This window comes from Mobula birostris, chromosome 5 (assembly GCF_030028105.1).
Source record: "Mobula birostris isolate sMobBir1 chromosome 5, sMobBir1.hap1, whole genome shotgun sequence".
Lineage (NCBI taxonomy): Eukaryota > Metazoa > Chordata > Chondrichthyes > Myliobatiformes > Myliobatidae > Mobula > Mobula birostris.
In genome coordinates, this window is record NC_092374.1 from 169519433 (window position 1) to 169547429 (window position 27997).

At 40.8% G+C, this 27997-nt stretch overlaps 2 protein-coding genes across 6 annotated transcripts in view; one reads left to right on the forward strand and one right to left on the reverse strand.

Annotated features, from left to right (window-relative positions):
- The first annotated feature begins 1413 nt into the window (after positions 1-1413).
- Positions 1414-27997, forward strand: part of ubac2 (UBA domain containing 2) — a 207020-nt gene continuing 180436 nt past the window's right edge. For 3 of the 4 annotated variants that reach the window (XM_072258839.1, XM_072258841.1, XM_072258840.1), the window contains exons 1-4: positions 1414-1494; positions 11187-11314; positions 14665-14784; positions 16664-16770. In XM_072258839.1, the coding sequence (XP_072114940.1) occupies positions 1464-1494; positions 11187-11314; positions 14665-14784; positions 16664-16770 (386 nt within the window). In that variant the 5' untranslated portion in view covers positions 1414-1463. The remainder of the gene's footprint in view (positions 1495-11186; positions 11315-14664; positions 14785-16663; positions 16771-27997) is intronic. The other variant, XM_072258842.1, reaches the window with a different exon arrangement.
- Positions 20348-27902, reverse strand: gpr18 (G protein-coupled receptor 18). 2 transcript variants are annotated; one of them, XM_072258844.1, is made up of 3 exons: positions 27788-27902; positions 25617-25728; positions 20348-21603 (listed from the first exon to the last, which is right to left on the reverse strand). In XM_072258844.1, exon 3 carries the CDS (start codon positions 21570-21572, stop codon positions 20592-20594), a length of 981 nt encoding a protein of 326 aa, XP_072114945.1. In that variant the 5' UTR covers positions 21573-21603; positions 25617-25728; positions 27788-27902; the 3' UTR covers positions 20348-20591. The 2 variants fall into 2 exon arrangements, with proteins under 2 accessions (XP_072114945.1, XP_072114944.1); XM_072258843.1 differs by lacking the exon at positions 25617-25728 and having other exon boundaries at positions 27788-27901.

Below are 27997 nucleotides of genomic sequence, written 5' to 3' on the forward strand. Positions count from 1 at the left end.
GTGTGCGCGCATGTGTGCACGCGCGCGCGCATGCATGTGTCATTGTGTCTAGAAATGAAAACAATTGTGTTAGTGAGCCAGAACAAGTGTGTTTCCAACTGAGTATGTGAAAGATTCAAGGATATGATTCAAAAATTCAAAGATTTGGGAACAGCTTCTTTCCAACTGTGATAAGACTGCTGAACAGATCCTGACCCGGATCTGGGCCGTACCCTCCAAATATCCGGACCTGCCTCTCGGTTTTTTTACACTACCTTACTTTCCATTTTTCTATTTTCTATTTATGATTTATAGTTTAAATTTTTAATATTTACTATCGATTTGTACTTCAGGGAGTGGGAAGCGCAGAATCAAATATCGCTGTGATGGTTGTACGTTCTAGTACCAATTGTTTGGTGACAATAAAGTATAAAGTATGAAGTATGAAAGCCCCCTTGAAGAGATGCCACGTCAACATGACTCCAGGGAACCGTGAGGGTTCCAAGTGGAGGAGCATCCCAGGTGGGACTGAGAATCCCAAGGCCGTGCACTGACAACATTCACAAGCCCAATGTCAATGGTGGAACTAACCAACCTCCTGCCCCCTCAGACATGACCTGCACCTGTATGAGGGGGAGTCTGTGTTTGTAGTCCTGGCCTCAGCAGTCACTTCACACAACTGGAGTGGAAATAACCTGATAAAAATCTATGGGTCAGTGTGTCGCTGAGTGTGTTCTCTCCAACTTGTAAATGAGTACAATCATTCATCAATGAGAGGATGGTAGTCAGTGATAATGTAGTGAGAACTGGGGATGGTCAGTGAGTGACCAGGGGATAACTCTGGAGTGTGTCAGCAGGGTCAGCGGATGAGTGTGCTAAGAGTGTTAGGAGTGAGTGGGGTTTACCCCTCTTTTGGGGATATGTTTGTGCCCAGGTGTCCTTGGAGAAGGAGCACTGGGTACTGTGGGGGATTTCCCTGAATGATGGCCCCCTCCTCCAGGGAATTGACTGTTTTATAGACAGTAATAATCATATTTTCGTTTGGATTTATTCGCTGTCTTGGAAGTACTTGATGTTTGTATTTCATGCATTTTGGTGTCAATGAACTTTTGTTGTTTTGTTAAAAAAGAGAGCGAGTGGAACAGTGAGTGCAGGAAGAGCCACAGTGAGAATGCAGGTGATTGCGTCCAGGAATAAATGTCAACGTGTGCCATTAAGTGAATATCAATGATCTTGATCAGCTCACCGGAGGCAAGGCGAAGAAGGGGAGGGGCACAGCTCCTCGAGGGGGCACGTCCGGACTGGTGGAGGGGCGTGGCTAGCAACAGGGGCATGTCCGATCTGGCGGAGGGGTGTGGCTGACGACAGGGAGGCGTGGCCAGCAGCAGAGGTCGGGTCTGGGCTGATGGAGAGGCGTGGCCAGAATCAGGGCGGGTCCGGCTGACAGGGCGTGGCCAGAATAAGGGGGCGTGGTCGGCGAGACGATGCTGAGCGGCACCGGCTCCAGCGGCCTGTGTGAGTAGTGGGGCCCGGGGGTGAGGTGGAGTTTGGTGGGGGCCGGCGCAGGCGAGGACACGGTTTCTGGGCCTGGGCAAGGAGGCTATTGTTGAGCCCGGCGGTTTCCGGGATCGGAGCGCCGGGCCTCTCCACGCCCGCGGCCTGTGATCAGAAGTTGATGCAGTGGACTCGACTCGGCCAAGGCCGAGGAGCCGCTCCCTCACCGCCCCCCCCTCCCCCCGAGGTCTGCTCCTGCACCCGGGCCGTTCGCTGTAGCTTTGTATTCCGCTTCATAGCGTAAACTGCGGGCTGGCTGCCGGCTGGATCTGCTGGAGCGGCAGTGCTGAGGGAGCGCCTTTCATTCGGAGCGGCAGTGCTGAGGGAGCGCCTTTCATTCGGAGCGGCAGTGCTGAGGGAGCGCCTTTCATTCGCAGCGGCAGTGCTGAGGGAGCGCCTTTCATTCGGAGTCGCAGTGCTGAGGGAGCGCCTTTCATTCTGAGCGGCAGTGCTGAGAGAACACCGCTTTGGAAGGGGAGGGGTGGTACTGAGGGAGCAGCATATTGCCAGATTTGCCATCTTTGAGAAGGGGTTTTCTTTGTACCATAACAATTGTACAAGATCCCGTTCAATGATCTGGAAGGAATGCTCCCTGATCACTTGGACTCAGTTTTTTACTCTAACCAGTATCACCAGCTCTTCCTTCAGTTAGTCCTGAGGAAGGGTCTCGGCCTGAAACGTCGACTGCACCTCTTCCTAGAGATGCTGCCTGGCCTGCTGCGTTCACCAGCAACTTTTATGTGTGTCACCAGCAATATATTGTCTGGTCATCTGTTTCTGTATAATGGAAACTCTCTTTGCACAAATGGTTTGTGGGGTTTCCTTCATTACAGCTCCATAAAAAAAGTTTTGGCTGTATTCTGATGTGGATACTCTATAGAAGTTCTGTTTGAAGGATGTAGTGCACATCTCTTCCTGGTCAATGTTTATTTTTCATTCAAAAATCACTTAAAGTAAAGACATTTGGACATTACTCCATTGTTTTTTGTAGAGCTGCCAGTCTGCTGAGTTAATGATAGTACTGGAGTGTCTACCTTTCAAAAATAAGACTATAAGACAAAGGAGCAGAAGTCAGCCATTCGGCCCATCGAGTCTGCTCCACCATTTTATCATGAGCTGATGCATTCTCCCACTTAGTCCCACTCCCCCGCCTTCTCACTGTAACCTTTGAAGCCCTGGCTACTCAGATACCTATCAATCTCTGCCTTAAATACACCCAATGACTTGGCCTCCACTGCTGCCCATGGCAACAAATTCCATAGATTCACCACGCTCTGGCAAAAAAAATGCACTAGGGGCTCCTGAAATAATTAAATAATGCTATCTTGAATTCTTTGAAAGCAGTGTCAAGGGTAGATTAGGGTTGTAAAGAGTTTTCAGCACATTGGCCTTCATAAATTGAAGCTTTGAGTAGGGGAATTAGAATGTTGAAGTTTTATAAGAGGGTGCCGAGGCCTAGTTTTGAGTATTGTGTGCAGTTCTAGTCACCTACGTAAAGGAAAGATATCAGGAAGATTGAAAGAGTGCAGAGAAAATTGACAAGGATGTTTTCAGTGTTTGAGAACTGGGGTTACAGGGAAAGGTTGTTGAGGTTAGCACTTTATTCCCTGGAGCGTAGAAGATGGAGTGGAGATTTAATAGAAATTGAGGGATGTAGAAAGGATAAATGCAAGCAGGCTTTTTCCACTAAGGTTGGGTGAGACTGGAACTAGAGGCCATGGGTTGAGGTTGAAAGGGTTCACTCAGAGTGGTGAGAGTGTGGAACGAGCTATCAGTGGAAGTGGTGAATAAGGGTGACAGTGAGGGCCTCCATCGGTCAGAGTTGACCATGAACATCCTAGCTGTCTAATACGCAAGCCTGGGCAGTATAATATGGAGAGCAAGCTGTTGCCCATGTAGCAAGCTCTCCCCGCCACTCCAAGCATCTGGCGAACCCAAAGGAATGGCAGAGACTGATACAGTCAGCATTGAACTCAATGTAGGACTGACTTGGGGACTCCAGCTAGGGGTTTATGTCTGAAGCTGCCCTCATGGGTGAGTATAGCCATAAGCTAGTGGAGGATTGAGATCAGTTTTCCTTCTAGATGAACTGTCAACCACAGCTGATGTGTCCCATCTGCCTGAAGCAAGTGGTTTTAAGGCGCCAGTAAAATAATAGTTCCTCATAGACTAGATGGGCCGAGGGATCTGTTTCTGTGCCTCTTCTGTTCTCTGACTCCTTGTATTTTACCTTCAAGATAAAGAGGAAGATCTATGTAATGGTGTGAATGACTTATAAATTAATTAAAACATTTTAATGTAGGTTGAGTCCTCTGCTTCTAGCTACTTAATTTCTTTTGTGGGTGTTTGCACAACAAACTGTCTGATATATATGTCCTACTCATAGTATGATTACTGTGGAAGAAATGTGTATCTCAAGCTATGTCTGCATTTCTGTAACTATGTCAACTTTATCCATAAATTAAACTTGCCAAAATGAATATAAGTTGCAAGTGTTGGAAACACTCAACATTTTAGGTGGCAGTGAGTGAAATACATTATAGAGTCATACACAATTTAAACCAGTCTTTCAGCCTGACTGGTTAATGCCAACCAAGATGCTCATCTAAGATTTGCCTACATTTGGCCCATAACTTCTAACCAATGTTTCCAAAGTGAGTGATATCACCCACCCACCCAAACTCTCCAGGGGTGGTAGGGTTGTGCTCTGTAACAAAGGGGACAGTTGAAGGATTACAGGCTTAATTTGAGAATTGAATTACTTATAAGCATTTGGTCCTTGGTGCCTCATAATTAATTACAATGATCACGTTATCACCTCATCCCTTGCTAACCCACTGCTCTCTTAGGCTACGTCCACACTACGCCGGATAATTTTGAAAACGCCGGTTTCGAGTAAAAACGACAGGCGTCCACACTAAGTGTTTTTCAAAATATCTCCGTCCACATTAGACGGATATTTGGGCGAATCTCCTCCTACTGGGCATGCGCAAGACACACATAAAACAAGCGAAGAGAAAAGAGTATACTTGGTGCCCATTTGTCTAGTTACAGAGTAGAGAAACTTAAAAGGAATTGCTGTTGGCTCTCGCACAGGAGGACTTAAAACTAAAAAAAACAAATACTGGAGCATATGGAGTTCACGGACAGTATGACCCGGCTAACGACGAACATTGAAAAACTGACTAACTCTGTTGCATTAATAAAGCACCTTGTTAAATGTCTGCATCAGTGTTATCTTGTATTTCCATACAATGTTACATTAGGCTGTTACACATCTATTGTCAGAGAAGTACTTGCATAAATAGGTAAACCACCTTCATACAAGCAAGGACAGAAAACAGGGCAAAGTGAGTATACTTATTTATTCAGTAAGCTATGGGTCAAAGTATTTGGTGAGTACATTTCTAACTCTTCTGGCTTCGGTCTGTTCTGAAATTGTTAGGTTATGTGGGGGGCTGTGTTCAAGAAAACAACGAAATGCCGCGCTGTGGCAATCTGTTCCGGCACGTCATGACAGCATTTTTAAATAGTCAAAAAAGCTCACTTTACAATTTAACTCTCACGCTGTTCACACCAACTGCGCTTTATAACAGCTTGCGCAGTACCAAGCAGAAGCAGAAAAAGCGTTGTTGTGGTGTTGTCATGACAGCGTTTTTAAATCTCTCCGGTTACCCCGTATACACTACAACGGATATTGGGCGTTTTCAGATTTATTCACTCTGGAGATCGTTTCTGAAAATCTCCATTTTCAGGGGGTGAAAACGCCGGCTCAGTGTGGACGGAGGGTCAAAACGAAGAGAAAAAGCTGCGTTTTCAAAATTATCCGGCGTAGTGTGGACGTACCCTTAGGCTATGCTTGAAGTGTGTTATAGTTCTGAAAAGCAATGTGACACTTCTGTGTTTGGCATATCATGAGAAACCTAGACTGAATCATGTTATTTCCAGGCCTGGTCTGCACATTATCGCCGCTCACTAGGTAGTTGTGTTAGCTGGTATGACTTCCATACGCTCATCACGCAGTGCTGCAATTCCTGTGAATTAGGCTGTAGTGTTCATTGAAGTAAAGTTCAGGAAGAGTTCAGGATCTGCCCTTTTGAATGGTCTCGACCACATTTCTCTAACCTACAGCTCAACCAAGATATCATAGCCCCACTTTATGTACCTTCAGGCAGTGAGTCAGGTTTTGCCGGAGCGGTGATGCCCTCATAACCTTTCCCTTTATGGATGGCAGCACTTGAGGTTGGACTTAAACAATAGGTCATTAACTGTGGTCATGAATCCATAACGAAATGGACAGAAGCAGACCAAACAGAAAAGTGTACACAGTATAGATTGGCGTATTTGAAATATAGATTTATACCAACACCAAGCAACCACCAGCAGCTAATGTGTCTGTGTGAAAAAGTTTTCTCAAATGAGGCAATGAAACCATTCAGGCTCCTTAACCATTCAAAAAGAATACACTCTGATAAGGCAAGCAAGAGCTTGACTTATTTTCAGTCACTTGGAGAAAACTTTCAGAAATAGGAAACACTTCAAAACATGTTTGCCAGCATTTCACAACAGAACAGTGATAGTTTGTGTGCTTCATACCAAGTTTCATAGCTAAATCTGGAAAGCCCCATACAATTGGAGAACTGATTCTGCCTGCAATAAGGGAAGTTCTGAGTACGGTCACCAGATCAAATACTCAAGGGGATTCTACGTATTGATAACTCTGTCCAAAGATGAGTAGATGAAATGTCTGAGAATCTGGAGGCACATTGTGCAACATACTGAGGGCAACAGACTTTGCTGTGCAGGTGGATGAGTCAACTTTGCCAGGCAATGGATTTTTGTTTCTTTTGTTATGTTCCCTTCATAAAAGATGAAAGCATGGTTCAAGAGTCATTATTTACAAGGGGACTACAAATAGTTAGGAAGGGGGAGTCAATACTTTGAGATGTTGAGCAATTATTCAAACAGGAGGATATTCTGCTCACCAGCATTAATAGACAATAGGTGCAAGAGTAGGCCATTCGGCCCTTTGAGCCAGCACCGCCATTCACTGTGATCATGGCTGATCATCCACAATCAGTATCCAGTTCCTGCCTTATCCCCATAATCTTTGATTCTGCTATCTTTAAGAGCTCTATCCATCTCTTTCTTGAAAGCATCCAGAGACTTGGCCTCCACAGCCTTCTGGGGCAGAGCATTCCACATATCCACCACTCTCTGGGTGAAAAAGTTTTTCCTCAACTCTGTTCTAAATGGCCTACCCCTTATTCTTAAACTGTGGCCTCTGGTTCTGGACTCACCTATCAGCAGGAACATGCTTCCTACCTCCAGCATGTCTAATCCCTTAATAATCTTATATGTTTCAATAACATCCCCTCTCAGCCTTCTAAATTCCAGAGTATACAAGCCCAGTCGCTCCAATCTTTCGACATATGACAGTCCCGCCATCCTGGGAATTAACCTTGTGAACCTACGCTGCACTCCCTCAATAGCAAGAATGTCCTTCCTCAAATTTGGAGACCGAAACTGCATACAGTACTCCAGGTGTGGTCTCACCAGGGCCCTGTACAGCTGCAGAAGGACCTCTTTGCTCTTATACTCAATTCCCCTTGTTATGAAAGCCAGCATGCCATTAGCTTTCTTCACTGCCTGCTGTACCTGCATGCTTACTTTCAGTGACTGATGAACAAGGACACCTAGATCTCGTTGTGCTTCCCCCTTTCCTAACTTGACACCATTTAGATAATAATCTGCCTTCCTGTTCTTACCACCAAAGTGGATAACCTCACATTTATCCACATTAAACTGCATCTGCCATGCTTATGCAACACGTGGGGCACCAATGGACGCAACCATGGGGCTATTACTTACTTGATAAAAGCGGTACCTAACATACAGTGGTGCTAAAAAGTTTGTGAACCCTGTAGAACTTCATAAAATGCAAAGCAATCAGATTGAACAATTAAATAGTGCCCCCCCCCCCCCCCGAGGCACATTTGGTGGTTTACAGAAGCAACACACGTGCGGATATTTTAACTATCTGTTTGGCTTCACAGTTGCTGCCTGATCCAATGACTCCTCCAGCAGCGTTCTATTTTCCTCCTGTGATACGTAGAGGTTCATCGCAACTTTCTTATTTCACACTTTATGCATCTATTTGGACATCTTGCTTTTATGAATTGAGTTTCTGAATCACTGTAGCTTTGACACTTTAAATTGTCCATCAATAAAAGGGAGCAAAAAAACAAGTCCGTGGAGCATTGAATTATATGACCATAACAGTAGGATGCAAGTTAGCTGGCCGTCCGGTGTACTCACCTGATTGTATGCCCTGTTCAGAAAGATGCAGAAACATTTAGATCGCTGATATCAAACCGGGGATTTTCAGTTTAATTAAATGATTTTGTCGAAGTTGTGTTTATTTGTCAAAGAGCATATATGTGTTTATTTTCACATGGCCTTCTAAGGGAGTGAGGTGAGTTTCAACTGCTGGAAATGTTAAGGCAGGTATTAGGTAGATTTTCTTCAAGGCCTACTTGTGTTGGTGTGTAGTTGCAGAAACTTCATGGAACAAATGCTTACTGTGGTTGAGGACGTCCTTCTCTGTGCAGCTCTAGATGGAATGGGAATCAGTAGCGTTCAGAAGGCAATTGAAGAAATATCTGAGCTTGGCCAAAGAGTTCAAAAGTATGTATGCAGCATAAAATCCTGAAATTTGATTTCCCCACAGACAGTCATGAAACATAGAACCATGGAACCAACTCATACAAAGGAAAACATCAATCCCCCCCCACATGCAAAAAAACACACAAAACCACAGCAAAAAAAGAGTGCAAACGCATAATATAAAACATAGAATCAAAAGGCATATTTCAGTTCAATTCAGTGTTCATCATTTCTAGGCTGCCCTGATTCAAAAATCACCCAAAAGTAGCAACAAAAAATGGAGTGCTCTGAACACATCCCAAAACTGAAACCACAAACCTTACTCCAGCAGCATGGAGGTGAGGTGGTGGGGGGGAGGGGGAGAGAGAGACCACCACGCATAGACACCCTCCTCCGGCAGTGGTGATCGAGGGGCAGGTAGATAGCACTGACACTCACTCACTCACCCTCTGCCCTCAGCTTGATGCTTTGAATTTTCCTCGGTGCTTTAATCAGCGAGAGGTGGAGTTGAACATGGGTTCACACCCTTTTCCTAGCTTCCTGGCCTCTGTGCCATGTGTGGAACCCTCTCAGAGACAGTAAAGTGCCAGATTGCCCGATCGGTGCGAAAACACACCGCCAGAATGTAGCTGTATGATTATAGAGGAAAAGTAGTAGAGGGGATTAATTGGAATCTCTATAAATTGAACAAGATAGTATATTGATCCATAGTCTAGAGCCAGAGATTCACCTTTATTTTCATCTGTACAGAAAATGCAAATAAACTGAAAATTTTATTGATACACACAGCATGTTGACTGTTTATTCCCTTCCATGGATGCTGCCTGACTTGTTTCTCCAGCATTTTATGTGTGTTGCTCAAGATTTCCAGCATCTGCAAAATCTCTTGCATCTATGATTTTTTTTTGTTTTATTTGTAATTGCCGTTCAGGCTATGGGAGCTAATTGGTCTCAGCAATCTGAAAGCTACAGATCAAACTGAAATGTTTTTGAGCAGCAGGCGGTTCACAGAAGTATTAGAATAAAATTAGAACATCGGAAGTTTACTGTTTATTTTAATATAGAGTCTTAGAGCAATATAGTATGAATACAAGCGCTTTGGTCCAACGAAGCCATGCTGATCACTGCCCACCCAGCTAGTCCCAAGATCAGCCCATATCTCACCAATCACCTCCCCACCAAGTGTGTCTTAAATAAAACCATTGTACCTGCCTCAACCACTTCCTCTGGCAACTTGTTTATTTATATACTCAACACCCTCTGGGTGGAAAAAGCTGCCTCTCAGGTTCCTCTTTGCCCCATCACCCTATTTTTGGACTCCCTTACCCTGGGAAAAGTCTTTTACCATACACTTTATCGATCCTCTTAAAATTTTAAACACTTCCATAAGGTCACTTCATATTCTGGTACATTCCACAGAATAAAGACCTAGCCTGGGTAACCCCTCCCTATAGCTCAGGCCCTCTGGTCCTTTTCTGTACTCTTTACAGGTTAACCACATCTTTCCCATGCAACACCCACAAAATGCTGGAGGAACACAGCAGGCAGCATCTATAGAAAAGAGTAAACTGTCATCCTTTCCAGTCCCGGTGAAGAGTCTCGGCCTGAAACGTTGACTGCTAATTCATTTTCATAGATGCTGCCTGACTTGTTGAGTTCCCCCAGCATTTTGTGTGTGTTGCTTTGGTTTTCCAGCATCTGCAGATTTTCTGTTTGTGACACCTTTCCTGTAACAGGGTGACTAAAACTATATAGTGTTCCAAGTGCGGCCTCATTGACGACTTGTACATACTTACCCTGGAATTTGGTGCTAAAAGGTTACTTGGCTCACGTTATAAGATTGACTTTTAAATATCAAAAACTGCCAAGTGTTTTTGAACTATGTAGCAAATAGGAATTGCCTGGAAGGGAATGCAATGAGTCTTCACCAAGTTGGGATGGCAGGGATGGGTGTCATATGAGCGTAGTGGTTGGTCCAATTGTTTTACAGTGCCAGCGACCACCAATTGGGGTTTGTTTCCCTTAACGGCTTTATAAGTTCTCCTCATGACCATGTGGATTTTCTCCTGGTGCTCCGGTTTCCTCCCACATTCCAAAGGCATACCATTAGGGTTAGGATTAATAAGTTTTAGGCATACTATGCTTGCGCTGGAAACACAGGACTTGTGGACTGTCCCCAGCAATTCCTCGCTGACTTGATTTGCTGCAAACGATGCATTTCACTGCACGTTTCAATATTTCAATGTACATGTAACACATAAAGCTATTCTTAATCATTATCACGCTATCATCCTTGATGTGTGGAGTGATTGAATGTGCTGGGATTCTATTGTTTAGAGTTCGTAAAATTGCAGGGTGACCTCATTGAAATGTACAAAATTCTTCGAGTGCAAGTAGAGTGTTTCCCTTGGCCTAGGAGTCGAGAGGTGTGTGTGGGGGGGCACACTTTCAGAATAAGGAGCAGGCTGTTTGGGACTGAAATAAGACACTTCTTCATTTGTATGTTGGTGACTTTTGGAATTCTCTACCCCAAAGGGTGTGGAGGCTCAGTCAATGGTTTCACCCAAAAGGGAACTAAATAGATTTGTGGATGTTAAAGGAATCAAAAGATCTGGGAACAGAGCAGTAATGATGCGGATGCCATGACTTTGATGTATTGCAGAGCAGGGGGAGTAGATATTGAAATCTCCGAAGGAGGACCTGAATTTAAGACTTTCTAATTTGGAATTAATGATCCTACCCACTCTTAGTTAAATACCTCTCCAATTACTTGAGTGTGAATCAGTACAGTGGAGCAGTGTAGTGTTTTCCTTTAATGAACAGTCAGCAAAGGTTTATGCTGAGGATGTTGACATAAACAATTAAAATGAGTTGTGTTACAATGAGGTGGGAGATTATCTTGGTTATTCCTGCACATTAGAGTTATAGCAAAGAACAAAAATGGTCTATCATTTGGAGCTATCCAATTTCCTCTTTTTGTTTTACAGATAAAGCCCCTCTTTCTAAGAGTCTTATGGTGGTGCTCAGTACTGCGGCCTTTATTTTAGCTGTACCATTTCAACAATATCAGAATTATTTTGTGTACGACTTAAAAGCAATTAAACAAGAGCTTGAAGTAAGTTCATCTATTTGGCTTGTTTGTTGGCAAATCCTAATTTGTGCCTCAGAATTTAAAAAGACTATTTTATAGATATGTACAATGTTATGGATTTTGAGAAGCAGGAATGGGCTATTTCTGCTGGTACAAGACTGAATTGATTAAGTTTAATGTGAAACCAGTGTACATCTAAACAAAGCCATCTTCAAAGCTCTTAGGCATAACTTGATCAGGTAGATTGGGGACCTGTATCAAAAGTTTTGATAGTAAACAAGCAATGGTTAATATTTAAAGAATATGTGAAGAATTTTCTGTACAACAAAATATATCCTTTCTTTAAAGTTCAAAAATCAAAGTATATATATTTTTTTCAAAGTATGTATCCTTTAAACAACCTTGAGACTCACCTCCTTGCAGGCAGCCACAAAACAACCCCAGCAGAAACCATTAAAAACAAAAGAAGACCGTTAAACATCCAGTCTGCAGAGAGAGAGGGGGGAAAACAATTTGTGCAGACAATAAAAGCAAGCAGACTGCATTCAGGACTGAAGTTCGCAATGTCAGGCATCAATGCAGCTGATCTACACATCCACTGGTTGCAGGCCCCAGCCTCAGTCCAGCACGTATTTGAGCAAACTCCGCAGAGCATTGAGCCGAACCAGCCCGTCCCTCGCCTCTGACCCCAACACCCCAACCAGTTCAGCATGGTTTGGCACTTTCAGCCATAAACAAGAGAAGTTACATATATAGACTCAAAATTCATGTGGAGTGCAGCTAAAAAGATCAGTAAACTTGAAGGTTGATAACATTTCAGAATTCACCATAGAAGAACTATGCTCCCTGTAGATTCAAGGTAGAAAGTAGAAATGGGCTAGTTGCAGAGGGAAGATCGCAGAGGAAATGAAATTTGTTATTGTCTGATGAGCCTTATTAGTCCGACCTTCCCTTGTAGCCATGGTATTTCTTGTCAAAAGTTAAGTTCTGAAAAGTTTCAGTTCAAAAGTTAAGTTTCTGTTTATTTTGTCTGAACCCCCAGCAACAGATCAAATCAAAATGAAACAAAAACAGAAATGATGGAGATGTTCAACAGATCAGACAGCACCTTCAGGGGTTGGGGAGAGGGGTGGTGGAAAGCAGAATTAATCTGAAGCATGAAATCCATTTTCCTTTCCACAGGTGTAGCCTCTGTTTCTTCTTTCAGATTTCCTGTGCCTGCAGTAATTTTGATTCTCGTCTATATCTGCATAGTCTAACTTTTTTGAATCATAGAGCAACACAGCATGGAAACAGGTCCTTTGGCTCAACTTGCCCATGCTGGTTGTGATGCCCAGCAAGCTAGTCCCATCTGCTTGTGTTTGGCCCATAGCCCTCTAAACCCCTCTTATCCATGTACTTATCTGGATAGTTTTAAATGTTGTTAATGTACCCCCCTTAACTAGTGCTCTTAGCAGTTAATTCCAAGTACTCACCATCCTTTGTGTGAAGCTGCTCCTTAATGCCCTTTTAATGTTGACTTTAAGTCCCTTATCTATGATTTTAAACCTATGCCCTCATGTTTTTATCACCCCCCCCACCCCCACTAGGGATAAGACTGTGTGATTTCATCCTATCTATGCCTGTCATTATCTTACATACCTCCATCAGGTCACTCCTCAATATCCCATGTTCCAGGGAGTAAAGTCCTAATCTGCACAACCTCCTCTTGTAACTCAAACAGCATCCTGGTAAATCTTTTCTACACTCTTTCTCGTTTAATAACATCATTCCTATCTCTACACAATGCCCTGTGTGCACCCTCACCAACATCTAATATAAGTGTAACACAACTTCCCAACTCTTATAACCGTTGCCCTGACTGATGAAGGCCAGCTTGTTAAATGGTGCCTTCACTGCCCTGTCTACCTGTGTCACTACTTGTACTCATATGTCCCTCTATTCCGTAACAGTCCACATGACTCTACCATTCACTCTATGTCCTAGCACAGTTTGATCTTCCAAAGGCAGTCCCTCACATTAATCTAGATTGAAAGCCATTGCTAATCCTCAGCCCACATACCTAGCTGATCAAGATTCCCCTTCTACACTATCTACAATACTAACTATTTTAGTGTCATCTGCAAACTTACCTTGTACATCCAAATCACACCAACAAAACACTGGCCTCCAGTCTGAGAAACAACCCTTGACCATTACCTTCTACTTCCCACCACTAAGCCAATTATGAATCCAACCCGCAATCTCCACTGAATCCTCTAAGACATAAACTTTCAGACTTCATTAAAGACCTTGCTAAAATGCATATATACGACATCCACTGCCCTATACTGTTGTAAACTATTTTTGAATTTTTTCTTTACTTATTACTGCACCAAGGCTATGTATTTGCAAGTTATCCTTTTTGAAGTTACTCTAATCAAATCAAATGTTGTGAGGTTGAAGGAGCCACATGTTGAGAAAAATAAACATAAAATTGTCTGGTACATTTTGTTATGAATGCTGTCCGCAATATCGATCCTGTTTTGTTCCTTCCCAACATGCCTTAAAATTTCCCTCTTCAGCTGCCTTTTTCTCTATGCATCACATTTACTCCTTTCTGAGCCAAGGTTGTGTTAAAATTAAAATACATTTAATTTCATTATCTGAGAAAAATGCACCCCTTTCCTCCGTGTTATATTGAAGGTTTTGTAGTCCCTGTAGTATTGCATCAATGCAATAATTTCCACTTTAAGCCTGTGGAGATGTGGGGCTGTTTTTGATACTGTAACTACTCTTAAATAAACTCATGTCTGGTTAACAAACAAATTGCTGGAGGAATTTGATAGATCAAGCAGCATCTGTTCAACCCACTGAGTTCCTTCAGCAGGTTGTATTTTTGCTTCTCATTCCAGTATCTGTAGTCTGTTATGTTTTAATGTCTAGTTAACTTGAAGCAACAAACAAATGTCATGAAATTATCCATCCAATTTTCTCAATTTTTCTCCAAATGTGCAGTAATCAACATCAAAAATTCTAATCTAAATCAAAATCTGTTTCCCCAACATCATGCTCATGGTGGCTAGAGCATTGTAATTAATGATTTCATGCCTTACTTCCCGTGCTGTCTTCTCCTTCTATCAGCCTCATCACATTCACCATCTTTCCTCTCTTCTTTAAATCCATTTCTATCTTCCGTCATCTCTTCTCTCTTTGTTCCCCTTCCTCTTGTTCCCCCCATTATTTTTATTCGTTCCTTTCTCTCTTCCTATTTCTCCATTTCTCTTTCACCTTTCCTCCCTCTCTCAAAAGGAGAATTCATGGAGTAATTGCTTATCATATGAAATATTCTTAAATTGTAATCTTCAGTCTGTGATTTTTTTGCTCTCTTTCAGATATGGAGAATGATCTTTGCTCGCATAGTTTATCTCGACCTCAAGGATGTATTCTGTAGTTGCCTTCTTATCTACAATTTTAGAATTTTTGAAAGAAGATATGGCAGCCGAAAATTTGCAGTATGTTCAATTTTACAGTGTTTATGATTTTATCTTCATTTTAAACTAGAAAAGCTTATTTCTTGGTTTGCTTTGAATTCCCTACTGCTCATCATTGAGGTAAAACCATGACATCTTTTGTTTATATTTGAGAAGGAAAACAGAGCCTGTATAACATTTCATCAGTAGACATCACTTCCAACAGTGCAATGTCTTCTCTGTGCTGGAGTTATAGAGCATTACAGCACAGATACAGGCCCTTCAGTCCAACAAATGCGTGCTGACCACATTGCTTAACCATCTTGTCCTAATTTCCGGTGTTTGACCCTTAAAGCCCCTTGCCTCCATATACTATCAAATTGCTTCTGAAATTACACTATTGTTCCTGCCTCAACCTCTTTCTCTGGTAACTCGTTCTATATTCTCACCATACTCTGTGTGATAAAGTTGTCCCTCAGGTCACCTTTAAATATTCGCTTCACCCTAAATTTATGCTTTCTAGTTTTGGGCTCCCAAACCCTGGGGAAAGGACTGTTACTGTCCACCTTATCTGTGCCTCTCAGAATTTTAAAATACTTTTGTCAGGACCTTTTAAAATAGATAAACTTGGAATATAAGAGAATGAAGGGTGACTTTATTCTCACTCCTGGCCAATCCATTTTTATAACTAGTCTTTATAACATCCTCGTAAATCTCGTTCTTTTTATGTTAACCACGTCTTTCCTATAACAGGGTGACTAAAACTGTACAAAGTTTCCAGTCTGCACTGTCAGCATATATTTGTAGTTGAGCCTCTGGAGGTGATTTAAATCTCAGTCATGTGATTCAGGCCAACATAGCCAACTAAACCATAATTATATATAGACACCGGGTGAATTCCTCAGGTAGTTTCGCCCCCACTCCGGTATATTCCTATATCTGAAATCTGCTCCAGTTTTATTAATTCAGAGATTGGGAGAAGTATTAGGTGAACCTGAATGGGTGTGTGATGGTCAGCGCAGATTTGGTAAGGTTAAATCCCTGTTTCCACTCTGTGACTGACGTCTGGCCTGACCTATGTATTTCTACTAGTTTCTGTTTTTACATTTTGTTCAACATAGCTTTGTTGAAATAACTAAAGCACAAGAAATTAAATATTAAGTGTTAGGCACTTCATATTTTAAAGAAGTTAATTGATGTGAAGCTCTTACAGATTTTGACAAAAGGCTTGTATTTTTATCTCCCACACTTATTGCCCATCTCTATGCGATGTTAAGTAGGTGGTCATGAGTCACTTTCCTGAGCCGCTGCATTCTTTGTGGTGAAGGTCATCTGGGGTGAGTGTCCCTGAGTTTAGATGTATGTGCACAGGGCAGGTTGGTACAGAACTTGGAAAGAACTTGCAAGGTTTTGTTTCCATGCAACTCCTACCTTTCGTGGGTTTAAGAGATTCTTTTGAAGAACTTGGTGAGCTGTTGAAAGTCATGTAGTAAGGAAACAGGCCCTTCAGTCACCAGCCATCAAGCATCCATTTACACTAAACCCACACTAGTTCCATTTTATGCGTCACATATTCAACGCCCCCAAGATCTATCACTCACCTATGCACTAGGTACAGTGGCCAGTTGCTGCATATTTAGAATGTGGGCAGAAACTAGAGCACTGGTAGGGAAACCCATGCAGTTACAGGGAGAGCGTGCGAACTCTGCATAGACAGCACTGCAGTCAAGATTGAACTCGGGTTGTTGGAGCTGAAGGCAGTTGCTTTACTGTCTGTTGCCCCATAGATTTGTGGATAATGCAGATTACGAGTTTGGGAGAGTGGGGCTAACGTGGTAGAAACTGCAAGCAATTGATTGTGTGTATAAAATATCTGTAACTATGATTGGTTACATGGGAAGTTATTATGTCTTCCTTTTAGTCCTTCCTTCTGGGTTCCTGGGTGCTGTGCGCAATTATGGACTTGCTGCTTGTGGAAGCCCTGCATCATACACTTGATATTACTGTGGATGTCTTGCCGTCTGGTTTGTAAGTTTATATTGATCTCTTGTTTAGTTTTCCAGACCCATGAACCTTCCTACTTCAGAATTTAATCATATAGTTTAAAATGCCTGTTGACTATAAGAATGAGAGTTTGTTGCATTTTTGGAGATGCTGTGTTTTGTGTAAGATGCTAAAGATAGGAAGACTTGCATTGTTGACCTCAGAATGCCAATAAAGTGTGGTTACTATAATGCAGGAAATAAGGCAATCAAATTGGACACAGAAATCGCCATGAAGTTATCAAATGTATATCATTGCGGTGTGGAAGGAAACTGGAGCACCCAGAAGAATCTCACACAGCTGCATGCAAATTAACAAACTCTACGCTGAAAACGGGAAGTTCAGGACTGGTAGGCGGGTGACACAGTTGCTTACTGGTTGGCATAACCCTTTAAAGTGCCAGCGTTTTCCATTCAGTCCTCCCCACTGTCTGTAGTTTCTTCCATTTACCATATGGGCTTCCTCAGAGTGGACCAGTATCCACCTGCATTTCAAAGATGTAAAGTACGGGCTAGTAAGTTGTGGACGTGCTATGTTGGTGACACTTGTAGCTACACCCAGTACATCCTCAGACTGTGTTGGTCATTGAGAGAAATGATGCATTTCATTGTATGTTTTGATGTACCTGTAACAAATAAAGCTAATCGTTATCTTTGGAATGTGGGTGGAAACCTTAGCACCCAGAGGAAACCCACATATTCACTGAGTCAGAATCAGGTTAATTATCACTGACTTATGCCATGAAATTTGCAGAAGCAGTGCAGTGCAAGACATAAAAATTGCTAAAAGTGACAAGATAAACAAATAGTGCAAAAATGGGAATAGTGTAGATGGGTTCCAAAGGTTGTGTGGTCAGTTAACATTCTAGTCATAAAGGGGGCTTTCAGGAAGAGTGATCAAGTGACAGGATTTTGTATCAAGACAAAGTAATTTAAGAGTAAATCTGCAGTGACTAACATTCAAAGAATTAATACACAATTTACAGATCTAGTAAGATAGTAAAGTATCACCAAACTGTAGCTGCTAAGAATTAAACTACTGTCAAAGGTACCAGAATGGTAACAACAAGACCTAGCCATCCTCCAGAGCATTTGATAGCTGCTCATCAGAATAATGATGCCACAGATACTGTATCTTTCTAGTCCGGTCTCGGGAGAAAAGGGTTTTGCACTACCTCCATGCAGAAAATGAAACTGGGTTAAGGACATTGGAAAAGCATCAGGAAAATCAAAGAAGATAATGAATGTAGGAACAGGAGATGAGGGAGCTCATGATGTTGATTCTACAAATGAGGGGCTTCAGTAAGGCATTTATCAAAGTGTCTCATGATAGGTTTATAGGTGCTGGACCTCTTTTTGTGTTATATATAAATTACTTGGATGAAAACGTATGCCTGCCCTCTAGGATTTTTCCACCTTGGGAGAAAGATTCTCGCTGCCTACCTTTTCTTGCTTCTCATAATTTCAAAGCTTTATCAACTCTCCCCTCAGCCATTGCACTAGAGGGATCAATCCAAATTTGTACTTGTAGCCAGTACTCTCTAATCCAGGCAGCTTCCTGGCAAGTCTCTTCTAAACCCTCCTCCAAGCATCCATATTCTTCCAGTAGTGGGGTAACCAGGGCTCCACACAAAACTCTGCAGCCTAACCAACTGCATATTTCACAGATCAATGGAGACCAACAGAGTTGCATTAATTTTAAAAGAGTATTGAAAAAACTAATTGAGCTGAAAGTTGATATAGCCGCCAAACCTGTCTCCCACCATTTTGAAATAAGTGGCTAGTAATGTATTGGATCCATGTTTGTCATCTTTCAAAATTCTATAAATACTCAAATAGTTCCCACACATTGGATGGCACTATTTAAGGGAAAAAAGGAAGTGAGAGAACGTAGAGCTATAGATCAGTTGGATGGGAAAATACACAAATCTATCTGAAGGAAGTGGTGACCGGGAACTCAGAAAATAATGAGACTTGGCAGAGTCAGCATGGACTTCTGAAAAAAAAATCTTGTTTGGCAGATTTGTTTGTGGTTGTAAAAACAGAAAATGATGAAAAAAGCAGATGGTCAGAGAACATCTGTGGAAAGTGGAACAGAATTAACATTTCAATTTGAAGATCTTTCTGTTAGAGGTTATTAAGAGCAGATTAAATAAGAGAAAACCAGTTCATTTGGAGTATTTGGACTTGGAAAAGGACTTTTTTAAATGCCATGTGAGTTTATTAAACAAAATTGTATGGTAACAGGATAAATGACTGGATAAATCTCCACCAAATAGCCTGCTCAATCAACCACCTCTTAGTCAACAGCAAAGTGATGGAAGGTGTCTTTGATAATGCCATCAAATGGCACTCATACAAACCTACTCAGTAATGCTTACCTTGAGTTTGCTTGGACTATTCTGCTCCAGACTTTATGACAGCCTTGGCCCAAGCATTCGCTGAAGTGGTGAATTTCAGGGAGTGGTGAGAGTGACTACCTTGACATCAAAGCAGTACTTAACCAACTGTGGTATCAAGGGGATTTTGTAAAGCTAAAGTCAATCAGTATTAAATGGAAAACACTCCAACTATTGAAGTCATATCTTGAATAAAGGTAGATGGTGTTGTTGCTCATCATTCTGATTCAGGAGAAAATCTGCAGCTGCTGGAAATCTAAAACAACACACACAAAATGCTGGAGGAACTCAGCAGGCCAGGCAGCATCTATAGAAAAGAGTAAACAGTTGACATTTTCGCCTGAGACCCTTCATCAGGACGCACTGAAAAGTCTTGGTCCAAAGCATTGACTGTTTACTGTTTCCTGTAGATGCTACCTGCCCTACTGATTTCCTCCAGCATTTTGTGTGTGTTACATCACTACAGGAGTCCTCAAGACAGTATTTTCACTGTTGATTCAGGATCCTGTCTTCCATCTTAAAGGACTGTTGTTGGAATGTTCTCTGACATTGTACACCATTCAATCCAGTTGCAACTTCTCAGCATTAATATACAGCAAGATCTACACAACATTCAGATATGGGCTGATAAGTGTAAAATAACATTTAGACCACAGAAATTCTAGGGAATGCTCGTCTACATCAAGAGAGAATTTGACCACCTGTCCTTGACATTCAATGGCATTCTCAGGACTGAATCCCCTCATGTCTGAGCAACCTTGTCTCATCAACACTTTCAGGTAGTTCTCAAATGCTTTCATTTTTTATTCCAAGACTTCAAGACCCTGACATGAACAAGAAAAAAATAACTGGGCCCACTCTCAATAGAGCTTGATCTTGTTCATATCTGTATCATCTTCAAGTTTAGATGTTTTCCCTATGCCTTGCTGAAGATAATTTATTAGGTTGGATCTACCAGGAGCAACAATGGCAATTAAAATCACATGCTGTCATTTGTGTCCAGATTCCACTCAATGCTTCACTCCAGCAAGATATATATCCCATTATTCAAGATATGAACCACACAGAACTTATGCATCTTTTGAGTTGATGATCTAGTAACAGGATGGCAAAGTTGTTAAATTACAAGGCAGTGTGATTTCATTGTTAAATATTCAAGGATAAGCATTTATTGAGAATTTATCTGAGAGCATTCTCACAGATATGTAGAACGATATTCACCTAATTTTCTGACCAATGTTTTTTGGTTCATTAACAACATTATGAACATTTTAACTGGCTGATTATCTGCAGTGGCATTTCAATTACAGTACTGCATTCACACAAAAATAAAAATGTACTTGTTTATAAAGTACTTGGAAATACCGAAACACAAAACCAGACATTTATCTTGTCCATATTACATAATTTACATATTGCTAATGTTGACATTGCTGAGAGAATGGAAGCTTCCAGTTTTGAAGCTCTTCCTTCGTACACTCCTCAGGTAGTTCCGATAGTAGATGACGCTGATGACTCTGGCCTGAAAGTGCTTTGAAACTATGTAGTACAGAATCATGTCAAGACATGTGCTGAGGTTCATCAGGAATGTTGTAAAGGCAGCCCAGGCATTGAAGTTACTATGGCTATGGTGTAATAGTAAGAAAATGAAGCAGACATGATACGGAACAAAACAAACAAGCACCTGAACAATGAGTGTTACGATTATTTTAATTGATTTTTCCTTTGTTTTTGGCTTCAGTTTGGATGTCCTTCCTTTTATGAGACTGTTGATAATAATGCAGTAGCATCCTATCATAATAAAGAGGGGAAGAAGGAAGAAGAAAGTCACTCGAATGATGTTCAGACTGTTGGCTTCCTTCAAGTGAATAATGTCGAGCATTTTCAAGCAGGTTGTAAAATTAGAAATCCTGTCAGGATCATTCTTGGAAAACATGAATGGAAGAACAGAGATAATTGTCATTACCCAGATCCCAACGCAGCTTATAGCAGCTTTGCCAATGTTACGAAGTTCCTTGCTGTGTTTAGGTTGCACTACTGCCATGTAGCGATCAACACTGATGAAAGCCAAAAGCCACAGGGCGATGCTGGGGTAAAATATGATGAGGGCAGCATTGATGCGACAGAAGACATCGCCAAAAGGCCAGTAGTTCTTACTGTAGTAAATTAGGTGGAAAGGCAGCAGTATTATGAAAATGAGGTCCAGTAGAGCCACATTTGTCATGTATATGTTCACGGATGTGCCTTTCTTAGTGGTGCAGCTGAAGACCCAGATTGCAGTTGCATTTACGAAAAGCCCAATTGTGAAAATAATCGCATAGAAGGTAATTGCAGCTATTCGGAACTCAAGAGGCTGTTGTGCGAACAGACTGCTATTTTGTGATTGCATTTTTTAAATGCTGTTTGAGATCTTCATAGACCTGCAACAGAAGTATTTGAACAAAAAATTAGCATCTCAAAAATATACTTCTTGAATATTTAAAAAAATTAATTCACTGGCATTGCTTAAGGAACAATTATACATCTATAATTACCCCTGAGATGATCTGCCTGCTAGAACCTCCGATAACTGTGATGATGGTGCTCCCAGAGTACTTTTGTTTGCTTTTGGGTTTTCCAAGATTTATACCATAAAACGTAGGAGCAGAATTAGGCTGTTCAGCCCATTGAGTCTGCTCCACCTTTACACCATGACTGATTTATTACCCCTCTCAACCCCATTCTCCTGCTTTTTCCCCATAACCTTTGACACCCTTACTAAGCAAGAACCTATCAACCACAGCCTAAATATACCCAATGACTTGGCCTCCACATCTTGTGTGGTAATAAATTCCACAGATTCACCACCCCCTGGCTATAGAAATTCCACCCCATTTCTGTTCTGAGGAGACATTCTTATAGTCTGATGCTGTGCCCTCTAGTCCTAAAGTCTTCCATTATAGGAAACATATCCTCATCCAGTGACTGTGGTGGAGGCAGATAAAATAGAGTCTTTAAAGAGACTCCTGGATAGGTACATGGAGCTTAGAAAAATAGAGGGCGATAGGTAACCCGAGGTAATTTCCTAAAGTAAGTACTTGTTCGGTATAGCATTGTAGGCCGAAGGGCCTGTATTGTGCTGTAGGTTTTCTATGTTTCTATCCATTTAATCCAGTCCTTTCAATATCCAATAACCAGTGACAGTAAAGATACAACAATATATTCTAAGATGGTATGGTATGTGACGTGCTGATAGTTGTGTCCCTATGTGCCCTTGTCCTCCCAGGTCTTGAAGATTGCAGGCTTGTGGGGTGCCAGTGAATAAGCCTCAGTGAGTTGCTGTAAAGCTTTTAGTTGATGGCATGTACTGCAGTGTGGTCTTTTGCTGAGGGGGAGATGTGAATATTTCAATAATGGATGGGGTTGTTTTAAGTCTTTTAAGTTGCTTCAGTGTTGTACCTGCAATTATCTAGATAAATAATTGTGGTTTGTAGATGGTGTAAAGGGCTTGGGCGTCACAAGGTTAACCATTTTGTGCCTCGGACCTATTTTTCTTGTCATGGTATTTATGTGGTGACTAAATAAAAATTTTGAGTCTTATTGGGTCTTAGTATATTGATTGTGAATTCAACAATGATAATGTCATGAATTAGCAGTTTCTTTTGCTATGGAATTGTTCTGTTCCAAAGTTAACTGAAAATTGATAATCTACACAACCCAAGTACATAAAATTATTTTGATATCCAGCTTCTTTCAACTATTGCTGTAGATATAACTATTTTGAACATATAATTGATCTATTTGAGAATGAAAAGCTAAGAATCGATTACGAACAATGAAAACATGCAGTGACCCTGAATAAAGTCTCCTGTTTTGGAGAAGGACTGAACTGGACCGGGTTGGCACTACCTAACTTGAACCTGGATGGGTTATGAGAATGATTATCTGATCTAACCCGAATCTAACAAATGAAGTTGCATCCCTTTGTGCTCGGGTTGGGAAGCCAGGCTTTACATTGACCACCAGGAGGAGGTTAAGTCTCCACTTGTTGGAAATGACTGTAGCCTGGCCCTTGATTTGTCCAAATCCTCCTGCTTGTGAGCAAGAACTGCTTCATCATATGAAGGATTGTGAACGGATTTTCGTATTCCTAGCACAGAAACATAGTTATTCAATTCAATTAATCTTTGCTTTATATTCATCAAAAGGATTTTTATTAACATATCATTGTATTCCTTTATCCCTGGTTTACTAGTGAAGTTTCCCTAAATCATCGCTATATCGTTCATCACAGCTGCTCTCTGCACAAGTGAGTCCCATAATTTTACCAATCTTTGAGTAAGTATCTATTTAATTCCCTAATGGATTTATTAGTGACAATCTTGTATTAATCCTTATTTTGAACTTCCAGTCATGTGGGAAAAATTTTTCCATATCTGACGTACAAAGTTCCCTAATGGTTCTTTAATCCTCTGTCAAGTCACTCGCTTCTGAGAACTAAGACTTCCTGGTAACTTTACATTACCACTTCTCTTGGGTCCTCCACTGTTCTGAAATTATATGACATTCTGACATCCAGTACTGGATGAGCAGAAATTACTTCCGAGTAATTGCTGAGGTGACCAAAACCATCATCTTTGAACCCCAAATATAAATTCTGTATGGAGTAGCTGACACTATCCCTCTCTGAAACCAAACTAGATGAAATGAAACCTGAATCTTAAATTTACCTCACATTGAACTTGAGACTCTGTGCAATCTCCAAAACTGGTTATTCCCATCTCTTTTACTTCACTCTTGCCTCAACTCATCTACTACTTAAGTTCTTAACCATGATGTTGACTTATAGACTTATATTCCAAATCATTTCTCTTCATCTTCACTTGTTCCTTCATCCATAAACTTCAATTCATCCAAAACTCTGCTCTCCCTGTGCTAGTCCCATCCTTATTGTCCTCCTCTGGCTTCTGGTTAAGTAACATCTTAATTTTCATCCTTGACCCTCCCTTTCAATGCCTGGAAATCTAACCATTTATTATTTTGATTCCTGGAGCATTCTTGATGCACAGCTGTTCTGGTTCTAGGCTCTGAAATCCCCTTCCCCAAACCCTCCACCTCTCCTCCTTATTAAAATCTAACTCTCACCAGCTTATGGTTAGCTGTTCTAGTGTTTCTTTATGTGACTCAAGAAAAGCTCTTCAAATTTTCTTTTATATATTTGAGGTGCACAAATGAAAGTTCCTCTTTAGCTTGCCCATTCTAATTAAACTCGAGTTTATAAATTGGTGGAACTTTATTCACTGAGGTGTCTCAGAAAGGCAGTGTCCATTATTAAGGACCCCCAGCACCCTTTTCTCACTGTTACCATCAGGTAGGAGGTACAGAAGCATGAAAGCACACACCCAGTGATTCAGGAACAGCTTCTGCCCCTCTGCCATCTGATTCCTAAATGGACATTGATCCCGTGAGCACTACCTCACTTTTTTAATATATTATTTCTGTTCTTGCACAATTTTTTAATCTATTCATTATAGGTATACTGTAATTGATTTACTTATTTATTATTTTTATTTATTTTTTTTCTTCTATATTATTTTTGCACAAATTTCATGACACATGCTGGTGATAATAAATCTGATTCTGATCTTGTATTTGAAGTGTCCCTGTGAGCTTTACAGGAGTAAAAACTTGATACTAAGCTGCAAAATTTCAGGATGAATGACCAAAGAGTTGGTTTCATGACATCCTTAAAAGGGAAGTGAGTTGTGAGATGGAGAAGGGCAGGAACTTTAAAGCTATATATATTTCTGGTTGTGCAAAACTCAAGGAGGGATAATTTTATTTTTTTGATGTAGGTTAAGGAAGAAATACTGTTTTCTGGATAGAAGGGTGCACTTCCCATGTCTTTGAATGATGCTGTGGGCCAGTTAATGTCCACCTTAGAGAACAAATGGTTTGATTTAACAACTTATTTGCAAGATTTTTTTGGGCAGTACAGGCTTCCGGATTACTTAACTAGATTATTGTTCTTAAGACTCTGAATTGGTGTTAGAATGCAGAGCAATTTCAGAGATGAGAACAATATCACAGTTTTCAATTAACCTCAGTTTTAATGTGGAATTCTGAATAGGGTTTGTCTGCAGAAGATTTTCAGAGTCAAGAGCACTATTGCAGTTTTTATTACTTCAGTTTTAATGTGGATGATCCACTGACGCTATGCATTAAACTGGAGTGTTAAAGGTTGGAATAGTCTTAGTGCACATCTTGAAACAAACAGGGTGTATTTATACACTCCATTTAGAAGGTGCCTGCAACAACAAAGTTCATGACCATACTTTAGAAAAGTCTCCAGCAAAAAGTCAGCCAATCTTCCACTTAATATAGGATTTCTCCAACAAAATGAGAGATCGGTACTGAAATCAAATTATGTACAAAAAAAAAGCCAGTCACTTACAGGAAAGTGGTTTTTGAAGTGGAATTAATAGGGTAATTATTTCACCTTCTCCATTCACGGTTTGGGCTTACAGTTTCACTGCATATGGTTCTTTGGACAGGCAAGATCTGTGCTGTGAACAGGGACATAGATAATTCAGCTTGACTTTAAAGTTCTGCATGAGATATTGACTGTCCCATTTAAATGCGGATAGAAGCATAAGTTTGTTTCCATTTTAGCCTGTATGATACAAGTTATGTATCAGCAAAATTTAATGGCAAGTGAATTGTTTGTAAAGTTCTCCAATAGGAGACCAACACTGTAGAAATAATCCCTGTGTGGTTCACTATCAAGTTTGCTATGGTAAGCTTGACCTTTTTGCCAGGAGTTAACTTTTGGCTCTAGATTGACATGAGTAAATAGAAGAAGGCAAAAGTGTGTAGATTTAATCATAAATTTGCCTGTAATTAACTGGATAGGAGGATGTGGCTTTATGTAAACAACATTTCATGATGAGATGAATTATCAAAGAGTTAAATTTGGTTAATTGGCTTGTTACCAAGGTACAATGAAAGGCTTGTCTTGCATTCAGTCCATACAGATGATGTCCTTAAAAGGGGAATGAGTTAGAGATGGAGAGGGCAGGAATTTTAAAGCTATATATTTCTGGTTGCACATGGAGATATTACAAAGTGTAAACAAAAACAGAATGCAGAATACAGTGTTACAGTCACAGAGAAAGTGCAGTGCAAGGCCATAGCGAGATAGATTGTGAGGTTAAGAGTCCATCTAATCATACTAGAGGACTATTTAATTGTCTTATAACAACAGGATAGAAGCGGTCATTGCAGTCACAAGTAAACAAGATTGACTTTAGGTAGATATTTCCATTCTTTGTAACCTTGCTTGCTGCTATTCACTGAGTTACAAAGTCACTGTCTTGTAGTTTTCTTCTGTAATAATGTCGTTAGCTTGGCTAGATAGAAGTCAAGGGCTGTGTGGTGACTGCCCATGAATCAGCCTCCCGTGTTAAACAAAGTCATGCCCAGGCATTCTGAATTAAGTGAACAACCCCTTCAGAGAACATCATGTTTGACTCAAGTGATTGCACTACCACTATATAGAAATGAAGAGATTGCAACACATACACCTTTTAGTTTTTTGTACTGTTATTGTGTGCTGTAATTCTGCAAACATTTCACAGAAAGCATTACATTAAATCTGAGTAATATGTTATTTGTCATAGTCATACAGCTTGGGAAGATAATCAAATTCTTAATCCTATATGCTGCCTTTAAGAGAGACCTATTATATTTGAAGTCACTAAAGTAATCGTTAAGATGAAAGTTGAGAACGGAGACCAGATTGTATATTTAAGTTATTGTGAGGTAATATTTTACAAATTAATTTATCTAGAAAGAATGAAAAAATATTTGCACTCTAGTATTTCTTTCAGGGCTAAATTTCAATGTTTTTAAAACAATTTTAACTGTTGTAATGGAGGAAACCTGGCAGCTAATTTGAACACAATTAGCTCCCCAAAATAGCACTTTGTCTCCCCTCACCATCTCTCACTTCAGAATGATGCCTTGGAATCTTTGGTGCCCATGTGAGAGCAGATGAATTTTTTTTTAACATTTTATCTCAGAGATGGCATTTTCAGCACTCCCTCTGTGCTGTGTTGGACTGTTTGTCTTGATTGTTGTGTTTGGACACACGAGATTTCAGATGCTGGAATCTCGAGCAAAAATCGAAATGCTGGAAGAACTCAACAAGTCAAGCAGCACCTGTGGAGGAAAATGGGGAGACGATGCTTTGGGTCAAAGCTATATCTGTACCCCCCCCCCCCCCCCCCCCAGAGTTCCTCCAGCATTTTGTTTTTTGTCATGTTTGGAGTTGAACTTGAAACCAAAATTTTTAAACTCAGAGGTGAGAATGAGAGTTAAAATATTCTAAACTTGTAAGTTAGATTGAAATCAGACCAATGATAACATTGTGTAACTCAAGGTTGAAGTCCTTGTCATAAGAATCTTGAAATTTCACAACTCTAAAGATCCATTGTGAATGCATTTGTTGAAGTAGAAATTAAACCCTGACTTTTCTACATACCATTTTCTGTTCTCCGAGATCTCTAGATTAAATTTAAGCAAAGGATTAAGCACAAAAACACAGTATTTTCAGCATGTTCTTACCTTAAGTAGCCAGCAGAATGTGAAAGTCAGATTGAACGAGCAATTAAATGTAAAGGAAATATGTGTTCCTCTTTAGCTCATGTCTGTTTGAACAGAGTTCTGAAAAAAGCGGTCTGCTGTTTGCATATCTGTAGGGGCGGAAGTGATGGTTTAATACTAGTACTGCTGAGAACTGTGCACCGACTTTCGAGATGATTGCAGAGACCCTGC

Bases quoted from the DNA above. Each gene is read 5' to 3' on its own strand.
- gpr18 (XM_072258844.1), bottom strand. From the start codon at position 21,572: ATGCAATCACAAAATAGCAGTCTGTTCGCACAACAGCCTCTTGAGTTC.